General features: G+C 39.6%; 1 protein-coding gene across 9 annotated transcripts in view; it reads right to left on the bottom strand.

Moving 5' to 3' along the window:
* Positions 1–19,271, bottom strand: part of szt2 (SZT2 subunit of KICSTOR complex) — a 114,707-nt gene that overhangs the window by 84,661 nt on the left and 10,775 nt on the right. For 6 of the 9 annotated variants that reach the window (XM_067597991.1, XM_067597997.1, XM_067597993.1 and 3 more), the window contains exons 15-37: positions 19,038–19,243; positions 17,671–17,907; positions 16,853–16,931; positions 16,556–16,644; positions 15,126–15,294; positions 14,851–14,968; positions 13,964–14,077; positions 13,642–13,845; positions 13,362–13,459; positions 11,589–11,727; positions 11,158–11,481; positions 9,299–9,506; positions 8,689–8,736; positions 6,913–7,040; positions 5,797–6,064; positions 4,501–4,672; positions 4,203–4,295; positions 3,691–3,769; positions 2,206–2,496; positions 1,800–1,935; positions 749–865; positions 567–636; positions 138–323 (exon numbers count right to left, since the gene is read on the bottom strand). In XM_067597991.1, coding sequence (XP_067454092.1) covers positions 138–323; positions 567–636; positions 749–865; positions 1,800–1,935; positions 2,206–2,496; positions 3,691–3,769; positions 4,203–4,295; positions 4,501–4,672; positions 5,797–6,064; positions 6,913–7,040; positions 8,689–8,736; positions 9,299–9,506; positions 11,158–11,481; positions 11,589–11,727; positions 13,362–13,459; positions 13,642–13,845; positions 13,964–14,077; positions 14,851–14,968; positions 15,126–15,294; positions 16,556–16,644; positions 16,853–16,931; positions 17,671–17,907; positions 19,038–19,243 — 3,573 coding nt within the window. The remainder of the gene's footprint in view (positions 1–137; positions 324–566; positions 637–748; positions 866–1,799; positions 1,936–2,205; positions 2,497–3,690; positions 3,770–4,202; positions 4,296–4,500; positions 4,673–5,796; positions 6,065–6,912; positions 7,041–8,688; positions 8,737–9,298; positions 9,507–11,157; positions 11,482–11,588; positions 11,728–13,361; positions 13,460–13,641; positions 13,846–13,963; positions 14,078–14,850; positions 14,969–15,125; positions 15,295–16,555; positions 16,645–16,852; positions 16,932–17,670; positions 17,908–19,037; positions 19,244–19,271) is intronic. The other 3 variants (XM_067597994.1, XM_067597998.1, XM_067597992.1) reach the window with 2 other exon arrangements.

Below are 19,271 nucleotides of genomic sequence, written 5' to 3'. Positions count from 1 at the left end.
AATTAATAAAAAAAAAACAACCTCTTTGCTTCATTTCCAGTTTTAATGAGAACATTCCTGGAGTAATGTGTGTGTGTGTGTGTGTGTGTGTGTGTGTGTGTGTGTGTGTGTGTGTGTGTGTGTGTGTGTGTCCTTGCCTCTTTGAATTTTTCCAGAGACTGCTCAGGCCCAAAGACAAACTGCAGTGGGACATCTTCACAGTGACAGTGTGGTCGACCACTGGAGCGCAAAACATGCTCTGCTACTTTGAGCAGTGTGGCTGAGCTGATGACCCGAGAGTGACGCAGGGCAGAAACGATCTCATCCTCCAGCAGCCAGCGAATCTAAGACACATACACGTACACACACACACACACACACAGAAAGATAACAAAACCAAGAAAAGCTCATCATTGTTGTGTGTGCACAGCAGCTGTCAGAAGAAGTGAGTCAGTTTTCAGTGAGGAGTAAATGTCAAAAGCTCGCTAGCAACCACTAGAGGCTGTGATGTTTCATTACAAATATGCGTTACAGTAACTCTGGCTCTGGGTATGTGGTGTAGAATTGGGACAAAGCATAAGACTCACCTCGTCCATGGTGGCTAGAATTGCTAACTTGTGAGGAACTGGTAGTTTGGACAAGGGTTCACCAGAGACCCTGATGGAAGACAAAGCATCAGGTACCAGAACAACAGACATTTATGGTGAGACAATCAGAGAACGTCCAACTTAATATTGTCCTGTAGAACAGACATGTTTAACAAACTGACCCATCCACACCACCTCCCCTCAGACTGTCCAACACTGCCATCATCTCCTCGTCAGACCTATAAGAGGAGGGCTGTCCTGGGGAACGATTCAGAGACACACTGCTCTCCGACGTATACCTGCACACAAAGGAGATTCAAGTTAACACTGTCATACCATGATTTCATCATTCAGACTCATTATAAAGACCAAACTCTTAAGTGCTGAGCCACATACAATATCAACATAGCGCATTCTATATACTGACATCATTTAAACAGAAGACTGCAAATCATTGAAGGGGACATATCATTCTTTTTGTGGTTTTCTGTTTTTTATATACTGTTATGATGTTGGATACCTATGTTAAAGATGTTCCAAGTTCCAAAACTTTAGGTGATGCAAAAATGCTGCCTGCAAGTCAAAAGCTAGGGCTTCAACCTGCCCTGAATGCTTCGTTTGCAAAGTTTTTTTCTACCTTGCCAACTAGCTGATGTCGGCTCATCGCGCATGCCCATAAATGGCCATCCATTCCATAACCTTTGTTGCTAAGGTTGTTCCATTGTCTACTTATATTTCGGATCTCATTTTGGCTCAAACATGTACAGATGGATTGAGAAGTTGAGTAAAGGACAGGAAAAAGTAATGTAATCCTGCTACTATATGTTGTTTCATGGCTTGTTGACGTAGCCTCCTGAGCATCCTGAAACTGCTTCACAGCCGACTTCCGGCTAACCAATCAGACCAGAGCGGGCACATCAGGAGGGGGGCCTTAAAGAGACAGAGGCTAAAACGGGCCTGTTTCAGACAGAGGCTGAACTGAAGGGCTGCATAAAGGGCCAGTATAAGATAAACAAGGAGATTTTAACTCTTTTTAAATCATGCAGATATTACAGTAGAGCCCCAGAATATAAATATATACCAGGAAATGTGCAGAATATGTCCCCTTTAAGAAGGTACCGTGAAAATTAGGCAATACGATTTTTTTACAAAATCAACAAAGGTGCGATGTCTCATAAATCCTCTTTTCATGAAAACCAGCTGGGCTGTGTTTCTCTGCTCACTTTGACTCACCTGTTGTGATGGAAATCAGCCATGACTTCAATCTCCAGAGGTAGTGTCAGGACAAAAATATCTAATGTGACTGAGAGCTCATTCAAATCCACAGACTGTAAGGTCTCAGCATTCTCCAGGCAGGAAATAATCTCACCTGAAATTAAAATATTGAAATTAGAAAGTTACAGTTTCAGGGGCCAAAGTAATACTAATTTTAATAAAGGGAAGATGGAAACTGAAAAGTTGGGAAAACAGCTATATTTTATTACATTTACATGCACAGAGAGACACACTATGGCTGTCACATTTTATTCAAAATCTGAATGAGCATTCCAACAGTTGGCTTTTGTCAAATTGTAAGCAAACTGCTATTAGAAGTAGAATTTTCACTGGCACACTAACACAATAAATACAGTGTACTCACCAAGGCAAGTAGGCAGTGTTTGTATGGGCATGGAGCCATGGCAGCTTTTCATATTGACAGAACAAGTGACATGAACAAAAAGCGGTGGCATGTCTAGCTGTGGCCCCTCCTGCTCCAGCAGGGAGTCTCCATCCAGGATGCTAAAGGAGTCCTGGTCCTGGTTGACAGTGTTGGAGTCTGACAGGGACTGGTCTTCGCCATCCCCCTGAGACCTGGTGCCTGGATGCTCCTCATACTCCACCACCAAATCAGTGTCACTCTCTGTCATAATGCAGCACCCTGACACATGTTCTACACACAAAGAAATAAACTGGTCCTTATCATATTACCAAATGAGTGGCAGTGTCTCTCTCAGTGATATGGGTTATCATAAAATCTAAGGAGTATTTCACAGATCAGGATAGGCCAGCTAACTTTAAACTAATTTAACCTGACTTGCAAAAATTGAGTTTTCGGCCACTCGTGGACACGAGCCTGATAAACTGTAAACACACGTTATCTCCTTATAAAGTTGATATAGCGAACGTTTCAGCAAACAACTGCCTCTTTAAACATCCGGCAGACATGGAGCAACATGAGCATTCATTTCAAATTTGTGTCCATGTGTCATGTGTAAAACAGTGGAGTGTCTCTTTAAAATTATATATTGATTATAGCAGCTTAAACCTGACTTAACCTAACATTGCTTAATTTCACCTGTTAACCTAACCTGATTTATCTTTTACATTACCCAACTTAACCTGACTTTAACTAACCTAATTTAGCTTAACTTAAATAAACTTAACCTGGCTTAACTTAACCTAACCTTACTTAATATCACCTGTCAACCTAACTTAACCCAGTTTATCAGAACCTTTAAACTTAAATTAATCTGACTCGGTTTAACTTAATCAGATATTACTTAACCTGAATAAACCTAACCTGACTTACCTTAACGTGTTAACTTAACTTGACCTGACTTTAACTAACCTAATTTACCTAACTATAAATTTTATCTGACTTAACCTGTTAAATTAATCTAATTTACTATAACCTTATCTGGCATTTCAACTGTTTACCTAAAGTATTTAAACTTAACATGACCAAACCTAACCTGGCATAACTTAACTTTTTTTTATCTAAACTAGCTCAACTTAACTGAATCTGACTTGACTTAACCTTATACCTAAACTGCCTTTATTTGAACTGTTAACATAACTTGATGTTAAGTGAAATTAGTTATCTGAAATCTGATCCAGGCTTCTCTTTCTGCAATGGTCAGTGTAATGGATATAATCTTCATAAAAAATAAAATTCTAACAGCGATATAACATTGTAAAGTTTCTTGCTGCTCCATGAAGTAATTTGCTGAATAATTCTGACTTTGCATCAGCATTTCTACTAACTGTAATGCACAGTAAAATGTACAATATGGACACATTGCCTGAATTTTGAAATTTTGGAATTTTGAAATGTTTTCATTTTTAATTTTTAACTGAACCTCACCGTCCTCAGTAGCTGGCTCAGCTTCTGACACAAGCTCCTCACTGGGTCTCCTCTCCATCTCACCATCCTCTGAGTCTTCCTTAAGAGACAAACCACAGTACAAATATCAAATCACACGTGAGCGTGGTTTCTCTATTCTTGCTGGAGCTGATGCTCTGATTGTTTTCCATATGAAGAAATCCCCTAACTCCTAACAGGACAACAGCCATTTATCTCTTACCTGTCCTGAGCAGCACTCTGGGTTGTTTCTATCCTCCTTTATTTTATCATTACAATTTTTTCCTGATGTTTATTTGGTTGAAGAAATACAAACTCCTCAGCATGTTGTTTTTTTCCCTGACTTTATTTTGACCCCAGACAATGATTTTACTAGAATATTCGCCTTTTCTCTACGTAATTTCTGATGTGCAATTCTATTATGGGATAATGAAATATTAAGGTTAGAGATGAAGGTCAAACTGGACAAAAAGCCAAAACAGTGGAAAATGCAAAGCACAACTTTTTCAACTCACCTCTCTCTTGGATGACGGCGGGCAGTAGAAGAAGTAATGTGGATTGGAGGGCACAGTTTTGAAATACTGAGACACAATCTCCATGAATTTATCCTGTTGAATGGAAAATTGCTTTCAAAATGAAATTCAAATTTAATGACATCAGCTTCACCTTGTAAAATATTAGCTAGTATACTTACTAATTACAAGAGTAATAATATAATTAAAAAAGAATAACAACTTTTACTTCAAAAATATGAGATGAAGAGCAAAGTAATATATCACAACCGTTTTCACCTGTGAGACTCAAGGACAATACCTGTATTATTTTGTGCACATCAGGATACACTTCACACTTGGGCTGTGTCCGGAGCAGCGTCAGAGGGAACTCTGGGATCTTAGCAGTCTTGGACTCATCCAGGATCAGTGGAGATGTAGGAGCAGAGGACTTTCCTCTAGATTCAGCTTCACTGGCATCCTCCATTTCAATACTGTTGCCAGATATGCCACAACATATAGTAAATAATTGTGTCATTCAAGAAAAGTGAACATGAAAGGAAAGTGGCTGAAATATATAAATGACTGTAAAACTCTGTGAATTCAAAGCATTCACTGTGATGATATTGCTGTATGGAAAGAAATCAGCCATCAGATATGGTCATGAAATTTCTGCCTTTTAAAGTATCATTAATTGATGTTTTTTGGCCACATGGGGGCAGTGGAACAACCTGTAAACACAACACTGACATATTATCTTATTATAATCATATGATTACAATCAACTATAATTGGATATAGCTGACACGTTAGCAAACATTTGCTTATTTACACATCCAGCAGAAACAGAGCAACATTCATTTGCTTGTTTCCACCTGATAAATGTTAGTCCAAATAAGTTCCCTCCTTTTAGCTGTTTTGGTCTCTACCATCTCCTGAGAAGAATATCTGGTTCTTTAGCTCCTAAATGCTCCACTATGTCTTTGTCACTTTGGTGCTGGGCAGGTAGTGTACACCTGGTTTATTAGAGCTTTTTCACTGAAAATAGCTGCCTGCTTCAGTAAAATGGAACTGAAACAGTGAAGTTGCGTGTTAGTGATAATTCTCTGAGTTTATCACTACAAGCAACACATTTCACATTACATAACATCATTTCACCAGTTGTTAATATAAATAATTATTGAATAGGTAATGAATAATACGCTCTCGTGAATTTATCTGTCTTACTTTCTTAAGTTTATTAATACAGTGAGGTAACAACTGTGTTGCAGAAATGCACATTTTTAACAATTCCTTATATCCACAATAACTTTTTATAAGAAACAAATAACTGCCAAGTCATCTATTTCAGTTTAAATCATTACATTTTCTGTAATTTGATTGACTTGACTAGAAGATCAATCGATCATCAGTTAAGCGTGTATATCTCTGGTCTCTTGATGAGCATGTACAAAGCTGCACATGAACAGGTACATAAGTTACAATGTTGTGTTTAATTCTCTACTGTTATTCTGTTATTCTGTTAGTATGCTGTCATTAACATAGTATACTCACACTCTAACATACAATATACTCTTTCATTCTCTTTAACCTGATCGTAATGACTCGTTGGACCTACCTGGAAGAGGAGGCCATAGCAGTCCTGTCATCAGGTCGGTCCTCCTCAACCTCTCCAATGATGAAAGTGGCAAGGCTCCTTGAAGGTTTTGGATTCCCTCCCCATCCTGGAGCCTCACCATGCTCCCTAAAGACCCTGATGTGTCCACAGAGGGTCTGCAGGAATGAAGTGATGTCGATCTCCTGCAGGGATTCTTCACAGTAGTCCATGGCCATTAGGACATCTTGGGAGCTGATGTTGTAGGACTGCTGCAGGCTCCGGTACACACCTGAGGGCCACAGCGACAACATCAATGACACTGTTGTTAGACAAGACAGTAAGCCACTGACCTTCATTGGATTTAAAAAAAAAAAAACACATTACAACACACTTAAAAGTCTTGCTGTTTTTTTTAGGACACATAAAGAAAGCTTCCCCAGACCTTGTTAATGGATTGTTGAAGCTTACAAATGGATGATAAAGCCCAATGGAAGCATGTATAGACAGAAAAGGATGGGGCCCAGGATGGAACCTTGGGGTACATTACAAGAAATATTTACTCCTAGACTCTGGAACAGTTTCCCACTAGATTACAGATATACCTTATTCTTCAGTGCCATTCAGCTCCATTGTTGACCAAAAACTATTAAAAACACATCAACGAGCCACATTGTTGCACTTAATGAAATGAACGCACGCAATGAAGTTTATTTTGACTCAATCCCTCACACACCGTCCTGACAGTACACTAAACTACAGTGATCAGCTGTTTCAGGAAATAACTGAGCCTTTTAAGAAACTGATACTATATATTTGTGAGGCGTATTCAAGGTTTACTTCTTCAGTCAGAACCAATAGACTTGGAGCTGAGAGCTACAGACAGGGTAGGAAAATCAAAGAGTATTGAGAAAGAACAAACACATTGTTGGTTTTGGTCCTTTCAAGGGATTTGTTGACAAGACAAATACAGCCATGCACGCATTATGCCCAAAGTAAAGTTGAAGTTGTAGAGAATGCACAATTTTAAATTTGCCCTCACAGTAAGATGATAACTTTTGAAATTTACTTCATAATTCCTGAGCAAACCTAATTTCTTCTGAGTGTATGTTGGTGGAGGGTGGTGAAGAGGGAGGTCACCTTTGACGTAGCTCTGGTGGTAATGCTCCTGAAGCAGGCTGCAGTAGTTGGCCAGATCCTTGTGTTTGTGAGGCTGAGCCAGGAGGTCGGTCCAAGGGGACGGACTGCTGCGGTCCTGAGACAGTGACCTGGCAAAGGACAACCACACAGCAAACACACAGAGACAGGAAATAAACACGCTCAGTCTCCAAGCCTAATGAAGGACCTGCTGGACCCACATGAGAGTTCATTTCATATCTTCCATTAGACTCATGTTCATACACAAACTCTTACAATGCCAGTTATAAATGCAGACAATTCCATTCAATATAATTTTGCATAAGCACTTATGCAGCTTTAGCCCAGATCTCCTCTACAGTAAGCAAAGTCAAAGAAGCCAACAAGCCTGTGAGGGACAGCTGAATGTCCACATCATGCGTTTAAAGAGTCAGATTCAAAATCATTTATTTCTCAGGACAAAGGGGAGGCAGAGACATGAAACAGGTGAAAAAGACTGTGATCACCAACAGTTGTGCTTTTCCAGCAAGTGTATATTGTTCATGTTACAATAAGCTGTCGAGAATTCACTCAAGACATACTGCTGCAACATACACAGTCACCTGCAAAGCTGCAGCAAGCAGTTATATTGACTGTAGTACAATAAACAGAGCATTAGCAGTGCATTTCTGGTCTAAATGTTTAATGCTACAACACACACATTTTACTTTTGGACCTCTTTAACAACCAATGCAACTTGTGCAGATGTATGGAGTCTGGAGAGTGCCGCTAACAAAATGATTGCTTTAGAGTGTTTAATTGCAATGAGTTGATAAATGTATACATTTAACAAAGCTATTATACACAATGAAAATAAGTTTGTATTTAAATGATGATTTGTAGAACTCAAAAAAAAAAAAGATCCTCAAATTGTTACTCTATTCACTTATGTTTCTTCTCATTTTTATCTCAATTTATTTGGTTTCCAGCTTTAACATTTTGAACAACTTTGAATTTAATATTCATTATTTAATTGCATACAAATAACTTTAGAATAGCAGATTATTAATTATTTGTGATTCAAGACTGTAAAAGTCTATAATGTTTCTGGTGGCACACTCCAAACTCTATACATGTCGGCCACCATCATCACGTGTCAATGAACTATCTGCAATAAACTGACAAAAGACAGATCTGCAAGAAAGCATAATATTAAAATACTGTACGTGCAGAGAAGATAGGTTCCCCCTGTGCTGATGATTCACAAGAAAATTTGATACCGCTGCAGGTGTATCAAGTGTATCAACAACAGGACGCATATGATATGATGCTGAAACAATAATCTACCCCATACCTTAAAATTAAATTGTTATGATTTCATGGAACTTCTACGGTTTCATTAATATACAGTATATTATAATATACCCACAGTCCACCTGGTACACCTGTTGGGAGTCTAGACAACGATATTTCATTGGAGAGTCTTACCAGATCTTACACATTCTTTCAGTGAATTTGGGCTTTAAGGACTTTAAGGTGTGAAGAGGGAGCTCTGCGTTGTGTTCAGTTGTGTGAAAGCACTGCACCTACTGTGTGTATGAAGCGACACAAGCCTGAGGAGGAAGGACAGATGGGCCTGGGAAGGGAAGATTGCTTTGGAGCCTAAAGTATTAGAAAAGCAACACTTTCCCATACTATAGAAGACAAGCGCGTCCTAAGTTCTCAGAGGCGTCCAATGAAAGCTGAGCAGCACCTCAGCAGAGAGGGAAGGAGAGCAGAGACAGAATCAAGCAGTGCTACCTGAACTTCATCTGCTGATACATCTCCCAGGATTCAGCATCTTGAGGTCTATTCTCAACCATGAAGACAACCAGAGACACACATGTTAACAACTGCACTGCAGCTTACTTCTGACAAAATTCAAGGGTGAGTTATGTCATACAGTAGTGTGGAAATTATGTTGAAGGATAATTCAGGTTTATTAAATTGCATAATCTTTGTTTTATACTATTTGTGTCTGTAATGTCTATCAGAATAATATTCTATTCACCAAAATAATTGCTGAGACAGGGTAAGTGACATGAGCAATCAGGCAGTCGGACGGGTTGTACACAAGCCAACAGTTTATCCAGATTATCTAAACCATTTTAGCACACCTGAGATGTTGCTGATAATTCCTCATTGCACAACTCCCCTGGGGATCTTAAGTATTGTAGAGCTGGTCATAGAGTAAGGCTCTGCCACATAACAGGCCTACTGTTTGAATGACATGTGATGTATGGAAAGTGAAAAACCTTAATGATCCAAATCTAAAATCTCATCATCCTGATTATCTTCCTGAGAGACCTTTTCACATGAATACCCAGCTATGTTTCTATCATCTCTGTCCTTCATGTAGGTGTGTCAGTACCTGAAGAAGATGTCCCTGGGTTGGCGGCTCGAGCTGGGGTGTACGAGTTGCTCCTTCAGGTGTTCCAGGGAGCAGTTGTAGACGTAGACTGGACACTTAAATTGGCTGCTGTCATTGGTGCTCTGCTGGGAAACCTGCCTGCTGAAGCTGATGTGGAAATCTTCCTTCTGAGGTTCAGAGAACTGGACTCCCTCTTTTTCACCCAGATCTAGAAAAGTTACCAACATCAGAGAAAAGAGAGACTATTAGTGAAGAAATATCTTGACACAAGTACACTTTCTGTACATGTCTACTGCCAAGATGACAGGCAGCGTCCTCACTGCATTTGACTTTGCATGCTCGATCAGAGGAAAATTAAGAAAGCTGATAATAAATCCAAAAATTATAGAATTTAAAAACCCTTTTTGTTAATTTAAGTTCTACAGTAGGTGTGTCCAGAGGGCTCTGTTTACACATAGCAATTAAAAACTGCATTACAGGGGCTTTCACTAATTAGGATTAACAAGTTAGCCAGATAACGTTAACTTTAAGTTACCCTTACTTAACTTATCCTGATTTAACTTAACTTAAAACTGCATTGATAATTTTATATTAATAATATTAATTATGGGGCAGCCATGAACTTAATTTGTATTCAGTCAGGGACATTTGTTGCCCACATCTGTCTCTCTCATCATTTCCTGTATTTTTTTTTTTTTACTGTGGGCTCTCTAATAAAAGGTATACAATGTCCAAAAAAAACCCTTTCACATTACAATTGCGAATCTACCCAACTCTGCATATCCCCTTAGCACTAAAGAGCGTTACAGTGTCTTTGGTTTTACTGCCTGTACATTTACTGTTAAGCTACCTTTCCAAAAACAGCAGACAGACAAAGTTAGAGACTAGCTGGTAAACATAGTTGAGAATTTAACAGCTAAAGAGACAACTCTAGATAAATAATAATGTTGTTCTGTGTCTACTGGATAAAAGAGGTAACTGTTGGCTGACAAATTTGCCATAACAACTTAATATGGTGACTAATATGTCAGATATTGTTTTTTTAAAATTGTTGCACTGCTCCCAAGTGGCCAAAAAAAACAATTAATGCAGTTTTATAAAAAACTTGTTGTTAGGGCTGAACATTTTTGTATCATCATTAATGTCTACCAAGCTGAAAGAGGTGACTGTTCTAGTTGGCCACTGTGACCAATATGACTATTCTTACCATCAAATTTACTCAGTTGTAGCTAATTAACCATATGGCCCTGTCAAAGATGTTTTCTTTCAGAAAGAAACACTATTCTACTAAACTATAGTTTTATATTTAGAGAAGTACAGAATTAATTGTATATTTTACTTAAGGACCAACAGATATGTGAGCTTAAAGATCTTGCCAATCACATTACACAGTTATTGTCAGACCGGTAGCTAGCAGTGGCTAGCTAGCTAGCTAGTTGTTGAGTGAATGGCAGGTGGGTATTGAACTGTTGTTGAAGTTTCTCTTTTAAGCACATAATATCACTATCTTAGGCATATTATTCTGTGAAGCAACTTGTCGTGTCCATCTGTGATGCTAACATTAGCTCCAGCAGCTACAATGCAGAGCAAGGGACAATGTTAACAACAAGTAACTGCATCATTGTGTCTGATTCCTTTCATGTAGCAATGATTGTTCTTGGTATGAAATTATTATGTCAAATATTTTATAGATCCCCAATATCTGCTTGGAGTTAAATAATGTGTAATAAATATGTAATTTTAATAATTAATTGGTGTTGTGCCACTTTGATCCATAAATAAACTAATGTTTGACTAGACCTTGTCTTGGAATTGACTGGACTGGACCAGTGTGGTTTTGACAACAACCCTAGACTGACCTGAGCCTGGGGTCCCGGTCTCTGTCTCAGACACCCTGCTATCCCAGCTGTCCTGGTCTAGAGTCAGGGAGTCAGCAGGCCCAGTCTGACCCTCAGACCTTGGTGAGAGCAAAGGGGACCTGGAAGTGAAGTGTCCACTGCTGGAGCTCCTTCGCAGCTTAATAGCTAGACTGAGGCCAGACTCAGACCTCTCCAGCCCACTGGTGGAGCCAGACAGGGAGTCAGCCTGCGACTTGTTGCTGGGAGTCAGAGTGTCATCTTCCTGTGTGCTGATGTTACTCTGAGGCTCTGTTTCCAACCCTGAGGCCATCAACATCAGAACATCTGCAAAACAAACAGAATCTAATTTTGGCCAACTGTTTTTGCAACCTTTTGAAATGTGGTTTAAAATCCAAGAACCACATTCCAAAAAGGGTGTAGAAGAGGTGTACCTGTGAAGGTAGCAGGGAGGAAGGTGAGGAGGATCTGCTGGGAGCTGATGTATTTGGCATAGCATCTCCACTGTGGCATAGAGCAACTCCTCTCCCCCAGCAAAGGCTCTTCATCCACAAGGTCTGCATTACTGAAACTCTGTCAAAGACAGAGCGGAAGCAGAAACACACATGAACTACTGTTCTTTAAAAAAAACCTTTGGTAATGTGAACAAATACTAAACTCAAACAACTTAGTTTTTCTCTCTAGTTTACACTTACAATGTCGACAGCAGTGAGTTGAATAAATTGTGTGAAGTCACCACCTCAAAACTGCACAATGTGTTTACAACAATGCTAAATATTGGGACCCTTGCTCTTATGCTTGTATATGATCTACCAGAAAGCTGCACGGTGGTGAAGTGTCAGATGTATGCAGATGACAAAATCATTTATGTATCAGTAGAAACTCATCAGTCTGGAGAACTTAACTAATCAATTGGTTAGTGACCCCCTTTGAGTTGAAGAGAACTATTTCACACTAAATTATACAAAAACACTTTCAATGTGATTCATTAATGAGAAAACTGTGTGATAGAGTTATACTGTAATAGATATTGATCAAAAGAAATGGATGACGTATGAGTGTGAATACCGGGGTGTCCTTTTAGATTCTCAACCAAAGTTTAATGTACAGTACAAATGAGGAAACGGCCAAGATTATCATTCAAATTTTAACTGTTTGTGAATGTAAGATGAATAAGTACCTATATTATCATGATAATGTAAACCCATCCGCCTCCTAATGTGAACAAAGGGTGTCATTATTAGAGATGCGCCGATATGGAATTTTAAGGCGATAACAAGCAGATACTTACATTTGTGTCCCATTATATTATCATTACAAACGCAAAAATTTGAATATGACAATAAATATATATTTTCAGATTGACAAGTTTATTTTTCTAACATCCAGGTTCAGAGCCTTCACCATCCCTACAATAAAGAATACATTTATCATAAATTTGTTTCTAACAAGTTAACCTTTTAATATGTAGACTAATTAACATCAGACCTTATCTCCTGATTAAAAACCAATAAGCTACAAAAACCCTCAAAATAACTTAAAATACTGTTGGATTGATTAATGGTTACCTAAAGCCCTTAAACTAAACTTAAACTTTAGAGAGGGTGCATGTTTTACAATAAACTGGCTTACAGCCCTGTGGCATCATTTATCCTCTCTCTGCTGGACAGATACTGCTGGTAGAGAAGAGATCTGGTTGGTTTCAGCCTTAAATTCTACAAGAAGTCAATTAATTTTAAGCAACATGGCTAATTATGCTCAAGTGTTACATACAATTAGTGTTTATTTTTAGCTTGTTCATAACTTAGAACCATATTATCAGCAGTAACTGTCAGCTGAAATAACATTATTGGAACAATAACAATAATTTTATTTTCTTACATATTGGCCAATAACATATCAGCCAATGATATAGGTTGTGCATCCCTAGTCATTATACAAACAAACCTTAACAACTACGGATCAAAGACCAAAAGAATACAATTGCCTAGTTTGGTGTGGACTGGGGTGTCTACATACTTTTGACTACATAGTTAATGAAAAAAAAACACATATATGCACAGAAATTGATACATGTACACAAGATTTTCATGTGCTGAAAATGTAAAAGAAAAAAAAGCCTTATTCAATTAATTGAAACGGCCACACATCACTACACAACATGTAGCACTGACTTACTACTAAATTTGTGTTGTGGATGGGATTACCTGTAAAGTGCTGGTGGATCCCATCACCTCTTTACTGCTGCCAGTGGTGTGGAATGACGTCATAGTGTCCTGTCTGTCTGGAGGCTTCACACACTCTTCTTACAAAACACGACAGGCAGAAATAATGTTAGATTAGAGGAGACAGTGATTTATCATGTCTGTATCTCATAAAATGAGACACCAGAGGGTTCATGTCATCACTTAAAAGCCTTGCAGGTCTGTTCAGGCGAAAGTCAACCTAGGATACCAGGGGAGAGGAGATGCAGAGACATGTACGTACCTTTAATAACAGGTAAGGAGAAAGGAGCGACATGGCCGTCCCGTTCTCGCTCCAAGATGTGGTGCATAAATGTGACGTGGTCGCTGTCAGCTAGCGGGATCTCTCTGTCACTGAGCTCGTGCTCCAGGCTGCTGTGGAAGAGGCTGAGCAGGAGCTCATTGGGCAGACAGGGGGAGCTGTGGATCTGTTCCTCATTCTCCATTGCTGCAACAAATTTATGTTATTGTGAATTGCTACAGGAATTCTGTTTCTTTAAGATTGATGTACGGTACATTCTTCTCGTTATTGAAGTACAATGTGCTGGACCTTATGAGTACAGTACCTGTACTGAATGTGAGGAAGAAGAGTTCAACCTGCTGGCATTTTGGGAGCAGCTGAATGAGATCAAACTGGAAGGGAACCATATGAATGCTGTCCTCAGAAGACAGAGCCTCTCCTGAACCCACAGAGGAAAACATATCCATCAATTCAAATTGACACAAATTTCACGTTATATACAAACAGCCAGGAACAGGTTAAAATATACAGTACGTTAATGGTAAATTCTCAAAAAATAAAAAAGGTAAAGGTAAAAAAAGAAATAAAAGCCAGTATTCAAATAATAGCCAGCAGGAGCAAATTAAGGCAGAGAAAACAAACATTGAGGAGACGTGGAATGACCAGTGCTATAATGACTCATATAGTGAATTCAAATCTACAGCACTCAAATACTGTTTTCATTCACTCATCATTTCCAATCGGTTCCACACTGCTGTTTTTTTCTATTACTGATAGGCTGCTGTCAATGAAACCTGACACTTCCTGCACATTTTCATTTTTTAATTTTTTTTACAGGGACAATGCCTAATATTCAACATCACTATAAATGTGCCAGTGTTAGCCAAAAGAGTCATTTTCTACTGCTGTCCCTTGGACAGTTGTTAAGATTTTTCACATTAAAATCCAGTAAGAAAAGAGAGGGACTATGCCAACTGAGCCACCAGGAGACTTTTAATGTGAAACATCTGTGCAGGAAGTGTTGAATTGACAACAAAATGGAAATGAGTGAAAATTTGAGAACAAGGAAGAGAAACTCAGAGCAACAAAGTAGTGAGTATGGCCTGACTTTGTTATTGTCATTCAAAATAATCATTTTCCATTACTGTGGAAAATGATTATTATGAATTATTATGGACGTATGAAATCTGATTTTCTAAATGGTTTTATTACCTCTCACATCCTTGAGTCCAGCTGGCAGTGAGCAGACCTGGTCCTTATTCTGACACAGTTGGCTTAAATATTCAAAGGTCATCATGGTGGACATACAGGTCAAATCCCTGGGGAAGATCTACAACAGCACAGGAGGCAACTATTACACACAATCTGATGTGAGCTGGGAAACAACAGATATTTGGGTCGCAAACCACCTGACCTTCCCTACTGACATAAACACTGTGCGACTCTGTCAGGAACTAGCTGCTAATGTAAAAACTGGTAATACACACTGCTTGAGGGATCTCCTGGTACTTGAGGCCCTGGAAGTGGCGATGCTGGTCCATGCAATTCATCACGGTGCCGCTCTGTGGTTCCACCCAGCACTCCGTCACAAGGTTCAGCTCTGTGTCCATGTCGACAGCCTCTACCTCGGTGTCATTGTCATCATCAGTGGAGAAGCTGGAGTCCCATTACAGACAAAAGACAACCAGGCTGAAAAATGTGCTATTACAGCCTGCACAAAATACCCTGTAAGAAATATTTTTAGAAGCAAGGGACTTCAAATAATTATGAGTAACTTCTCATAACAGTCACATAACCAGGGTAATGCAGAATTAGTGTGAATTAACAGGGTATGAGGATGGTACATCTGAGTTGATGCCACAATGTGTAGAGCAGGGGGAGACATCCACTAAAAGTTTGTGGCCCATAGTGTAGAATTTGAACATTTCTATTTTAGAGCGCCATTAAGTAGTAGAATCAGAAAACACACTGGCAGACAGCGATGCGTAGCCTGGTCCCAGACCTGAGTCACCATCCACATCTCCACTGTGTTCACAAATTCAAATATGTCAGGTGTTGTGCTCGTTTTGCTCTATTTTTTGCCAGTTGGACAAACAATCAGGACTTTGTGGGTGTGATTAAGCACTGGGACGTCCTCCTACTACACTGATAGCTAACTAGCCACATCCATGAAAAACAGCAACAGAAAAACGGTCACAAAAACTGATAAGATCAGCAAAACTGTACAGTTATCTTTTAGAAATAACAACTCTTAAATCCACACATTACTATGGACAGCATGAAAAATATTACCCGCTCCTAGCAACAGCTAACCCTGGAAGTGAAAATGATGTTGGTGGGATATCACTGCTGATTGGTTAGAGTAAAGCACAAAATAGAAAACAAAAACAACCCCACATCCAAACAGGAAAATGGTTAACATGAACACAGTGTCAGGCTGAATAAAGAGAAAAGGCAATTCAGTCTGATTATCTAACAAAACAATGCATGCAGATTCCTACCTCACCTTCCCCTGTACGTACGCTCAAAGTATGAGGACATACAGGAGCGGGATCATTTTGTGGTGGCATTCACACTGAAAACAGCGTTCCATTATGGAAATACATGGTGAGGGTGTTTTGCTTCAAGTACCAGTGACACAATGAAATATGGAATCCAAGAAGTCCAGTTTGAGTAACGGACCATGAGTTTGAGGCTTATCAGACACTAAAACACTGCACAGAAATTCAGTCTACTAAGAGAAGGGATTTTACAACTCTGGACAGTGGAAATGCAGTACTTAGAAAGTCATCTGTAATATGTAATGTGCCAGGTTCAATGTTTTGGCTGACCACCCTGTGATTTTTTGTGCTGTGCTGAAGTCCTTCATTTTTAAAGTCAAGCATTCTTCTATACAGATGATTCCTGGCAGCCTTACCTGTCTTTAGTGGAGGTGGAGTGAGGTGGGAACAGGATGTACTGAACAATACAAGAGTGACTCTCTCTGTCTGTGTCAGCTGAGATGCCCTGAGGACAGAAATTCAATTCAGTGGAACCAATTTAGGACCACAAGCCATACCACACACACTTCATGTGTATATAAAAATTACAGTACTGACAATAAAACTCACCAGATGCTGCATATAGAAAACATAAAAACAAAACAGTGAGTTGTGCTCACCTGCGATTTAAGTGTACATTTGCTGTTAAATGACATTTCCCTGCCGTTCCTTACCTTCATCGGCAGCTCTATCACCATGTTGACGATTCCCTCTCCACTGGCAGCGAAGTGAAAGCCTTCTGATATGCGGATTCTATGCAGACATCAAGAGAGAGTTTCAGGCAAGCAATTAACATTCCATAAAGCTGCTTATCTCACATGAAACCGACGCAGCTGTTACGTCTTAAAGCATTTATCAGCTTTGCCAGACAGCACTGAAACAGCTATTATTCTGAAATCTTATTTTCTAGAATTGTTTTGCTGGGAATTGTCACTGTTAAACTGTTATTTAAGCATGTCACATTACCTGTACAATAACAACTCACACTGTAAATTCACTATTATGTACATTTCCAAAACACTGTTGCCATCAATACAACAACACAAGTCTGTAATAATCACCACTTCCTCTTTTAAACACAAATACTATTTTCAATCACTTCTACTTTGCTGTTTTTCTAGTGCGCTGGTAAGTCAATGAAGCTCAACACTTCCTGCAGATGTTTTAAACTGAAAGCCTAACAGGAAAGGGAGGGATCATACCCTCTGAGATGCTTGAAGGCTTTTAATGTAAAAACATGTGCAGGAATTTGGAAACTATTGGTGAATGTAGGCTAAACAGTATTTGTGTTAAAAAAGAGACTCTGCTGTACTGATGGAATTTATTATAAAAATCCTACATGAGAAAATGAGATCATCACCATATACATAGTATTTGTAAATAGCAGTTCTTATAATGATTTGTACAGATTTATAGGGGTTTTTATAGCTAATAAAATCCTCGGAATATGTGAACAACAAAATAAAGCACGAGATAAAGTGTATGAACTCACTCAGAGAGCATGGACAGGATGTGAGCCACAGCTTGCATGGCGACTGCTGGGCCTTGGCTGCTCTGCACGGCCCACACCCAGCGCTGGTGCAGGAAGTAACGGGACAAGGAGGCCAGGGTGGACGAGGCTGTGCGGTTGGCTGCCATGCTGAGGGGCACTGCGCTGTTGGAAGGCTGCGGAAAGTTCTCCATGTTGAAAATGAAGGGAGTCCTGAAGTCCAACGGCAGCTTCTCATACCTGAAAATCATTTCATTCAGACTGTTTAGCTGGCAGAGCTCCTCACACACGAAAGATACAGGTCTCTATACAGATCACTCAACAACAAGTTGCCTTGGTTTGGTTATAGGATTGAAGGATTTCCCATAATCTTAAAATCATCACCTCCTGGGATTATATCCCTCTTTCCCTGGGATTTCTCACCATAAATAAAATTTGATTTTAATCCACAGAACTGCAGAAAATTCATACATTATGACATCAATCTACCTCAAAACCTGTGAAACTGGGAGGGGAGATTTTGATTTAATTTTGATGGAAATATCCCCTCAGCGACCGGAAAACTGTTGTATATGTGTGATGGATCGATACTGGCTGTCCATGACCCCACCTCAAACTTCGAAGCTATTATATAAATGTACTCGATAGCCATGAAGGTAATGACACATGTGAAAAAGAACTGGTCAAACAGCAGGAATTCCTTTGCTTGGCAACGTTGATTAGCATCCAGCAGCTAACTTACTCAGACCATAAAGCTGTAGTGGCCCGCTGTGGTATAGTGTGTTAAGCCAAGCCGAGGCTAATATGTCCGGTCTGGTCCCCACAGATACACTTGGTCTACTATTAGTCTTAGTGATGCTACTGCAGCTCCGTTGTAGTTCCAGTATGAATATGAATACTGTCAACAGCCCTCAGTCTGTTGTGGCATGGATGTATTATAAGAGCTTGCATTGTATCATGGCCACACCCAGTTCCAAAGTGGGGTGTGGGGAGCAGCAGCTCATTTGCATGGAGAACAGGACTAAAACACGGGTACAGAGGCTAGAATGCATAATCTCAGTGGTATTTTCTGCAAAAAACTTCAAAGACGTGGTTTGGGGACCTCAGAGACCTATATTAACTTGTTGAAAAGGAGTATAAAATATGACCTTTAATGAGGTTTGGAGAAGGTGTCTTGCTTTCAGTTCATAGTGTTCAGTACACAGGTGTACACACACACATACACAAGCACACACAAGCTACGAATCTCTGGTTCCCGCAGGTATTTTTCCTGATAAACAGAAGCGGATTTTGGCGAGAAATCCGAGGAATTCAATCCTATTCGTTTAGCTGTCGTGCAGTTTTGGTGACTTGTGATCACATGCACTGACCTTATGAGCAGCTTCTCGAGAGGCTTGTTGAGCACCACCACACAAGGTCTGTCAGACAGCGCAGGTTTGGGAGCAGGGATGGAGGGAGATTTGGATGGTGATGGATGTCCAACAATCTTCCTCTTGGTCTTGGGTGTGGCCTCTTTGTTCTGAACACGATGAGGGAAGCGAAGTTTGAGGATCTGTTCTCGCAGCTCATCCACAATCTGAAGAAAAGCAAAAATATCACGATGC

This window comes from Thunnus thynnus, chromosome 8 (genome assembly GCF_963924715.1).
Source record: "Thunnus thynnus chromosome 8, fThuThy2.1, whole genome shotgun sequence".
NCBI classification, from domain to species: Eukaryota; Metazoa; Chordata; class Actinopteri; order Scombriformes; family Scombridae; genus Thunnus; species Thunnus thynnus.
The sequence above is the reverse complement of the archived record's forward strand: the minus strand, read 5'-3'. Positions and strand labels throughout refer to the sequence as shown.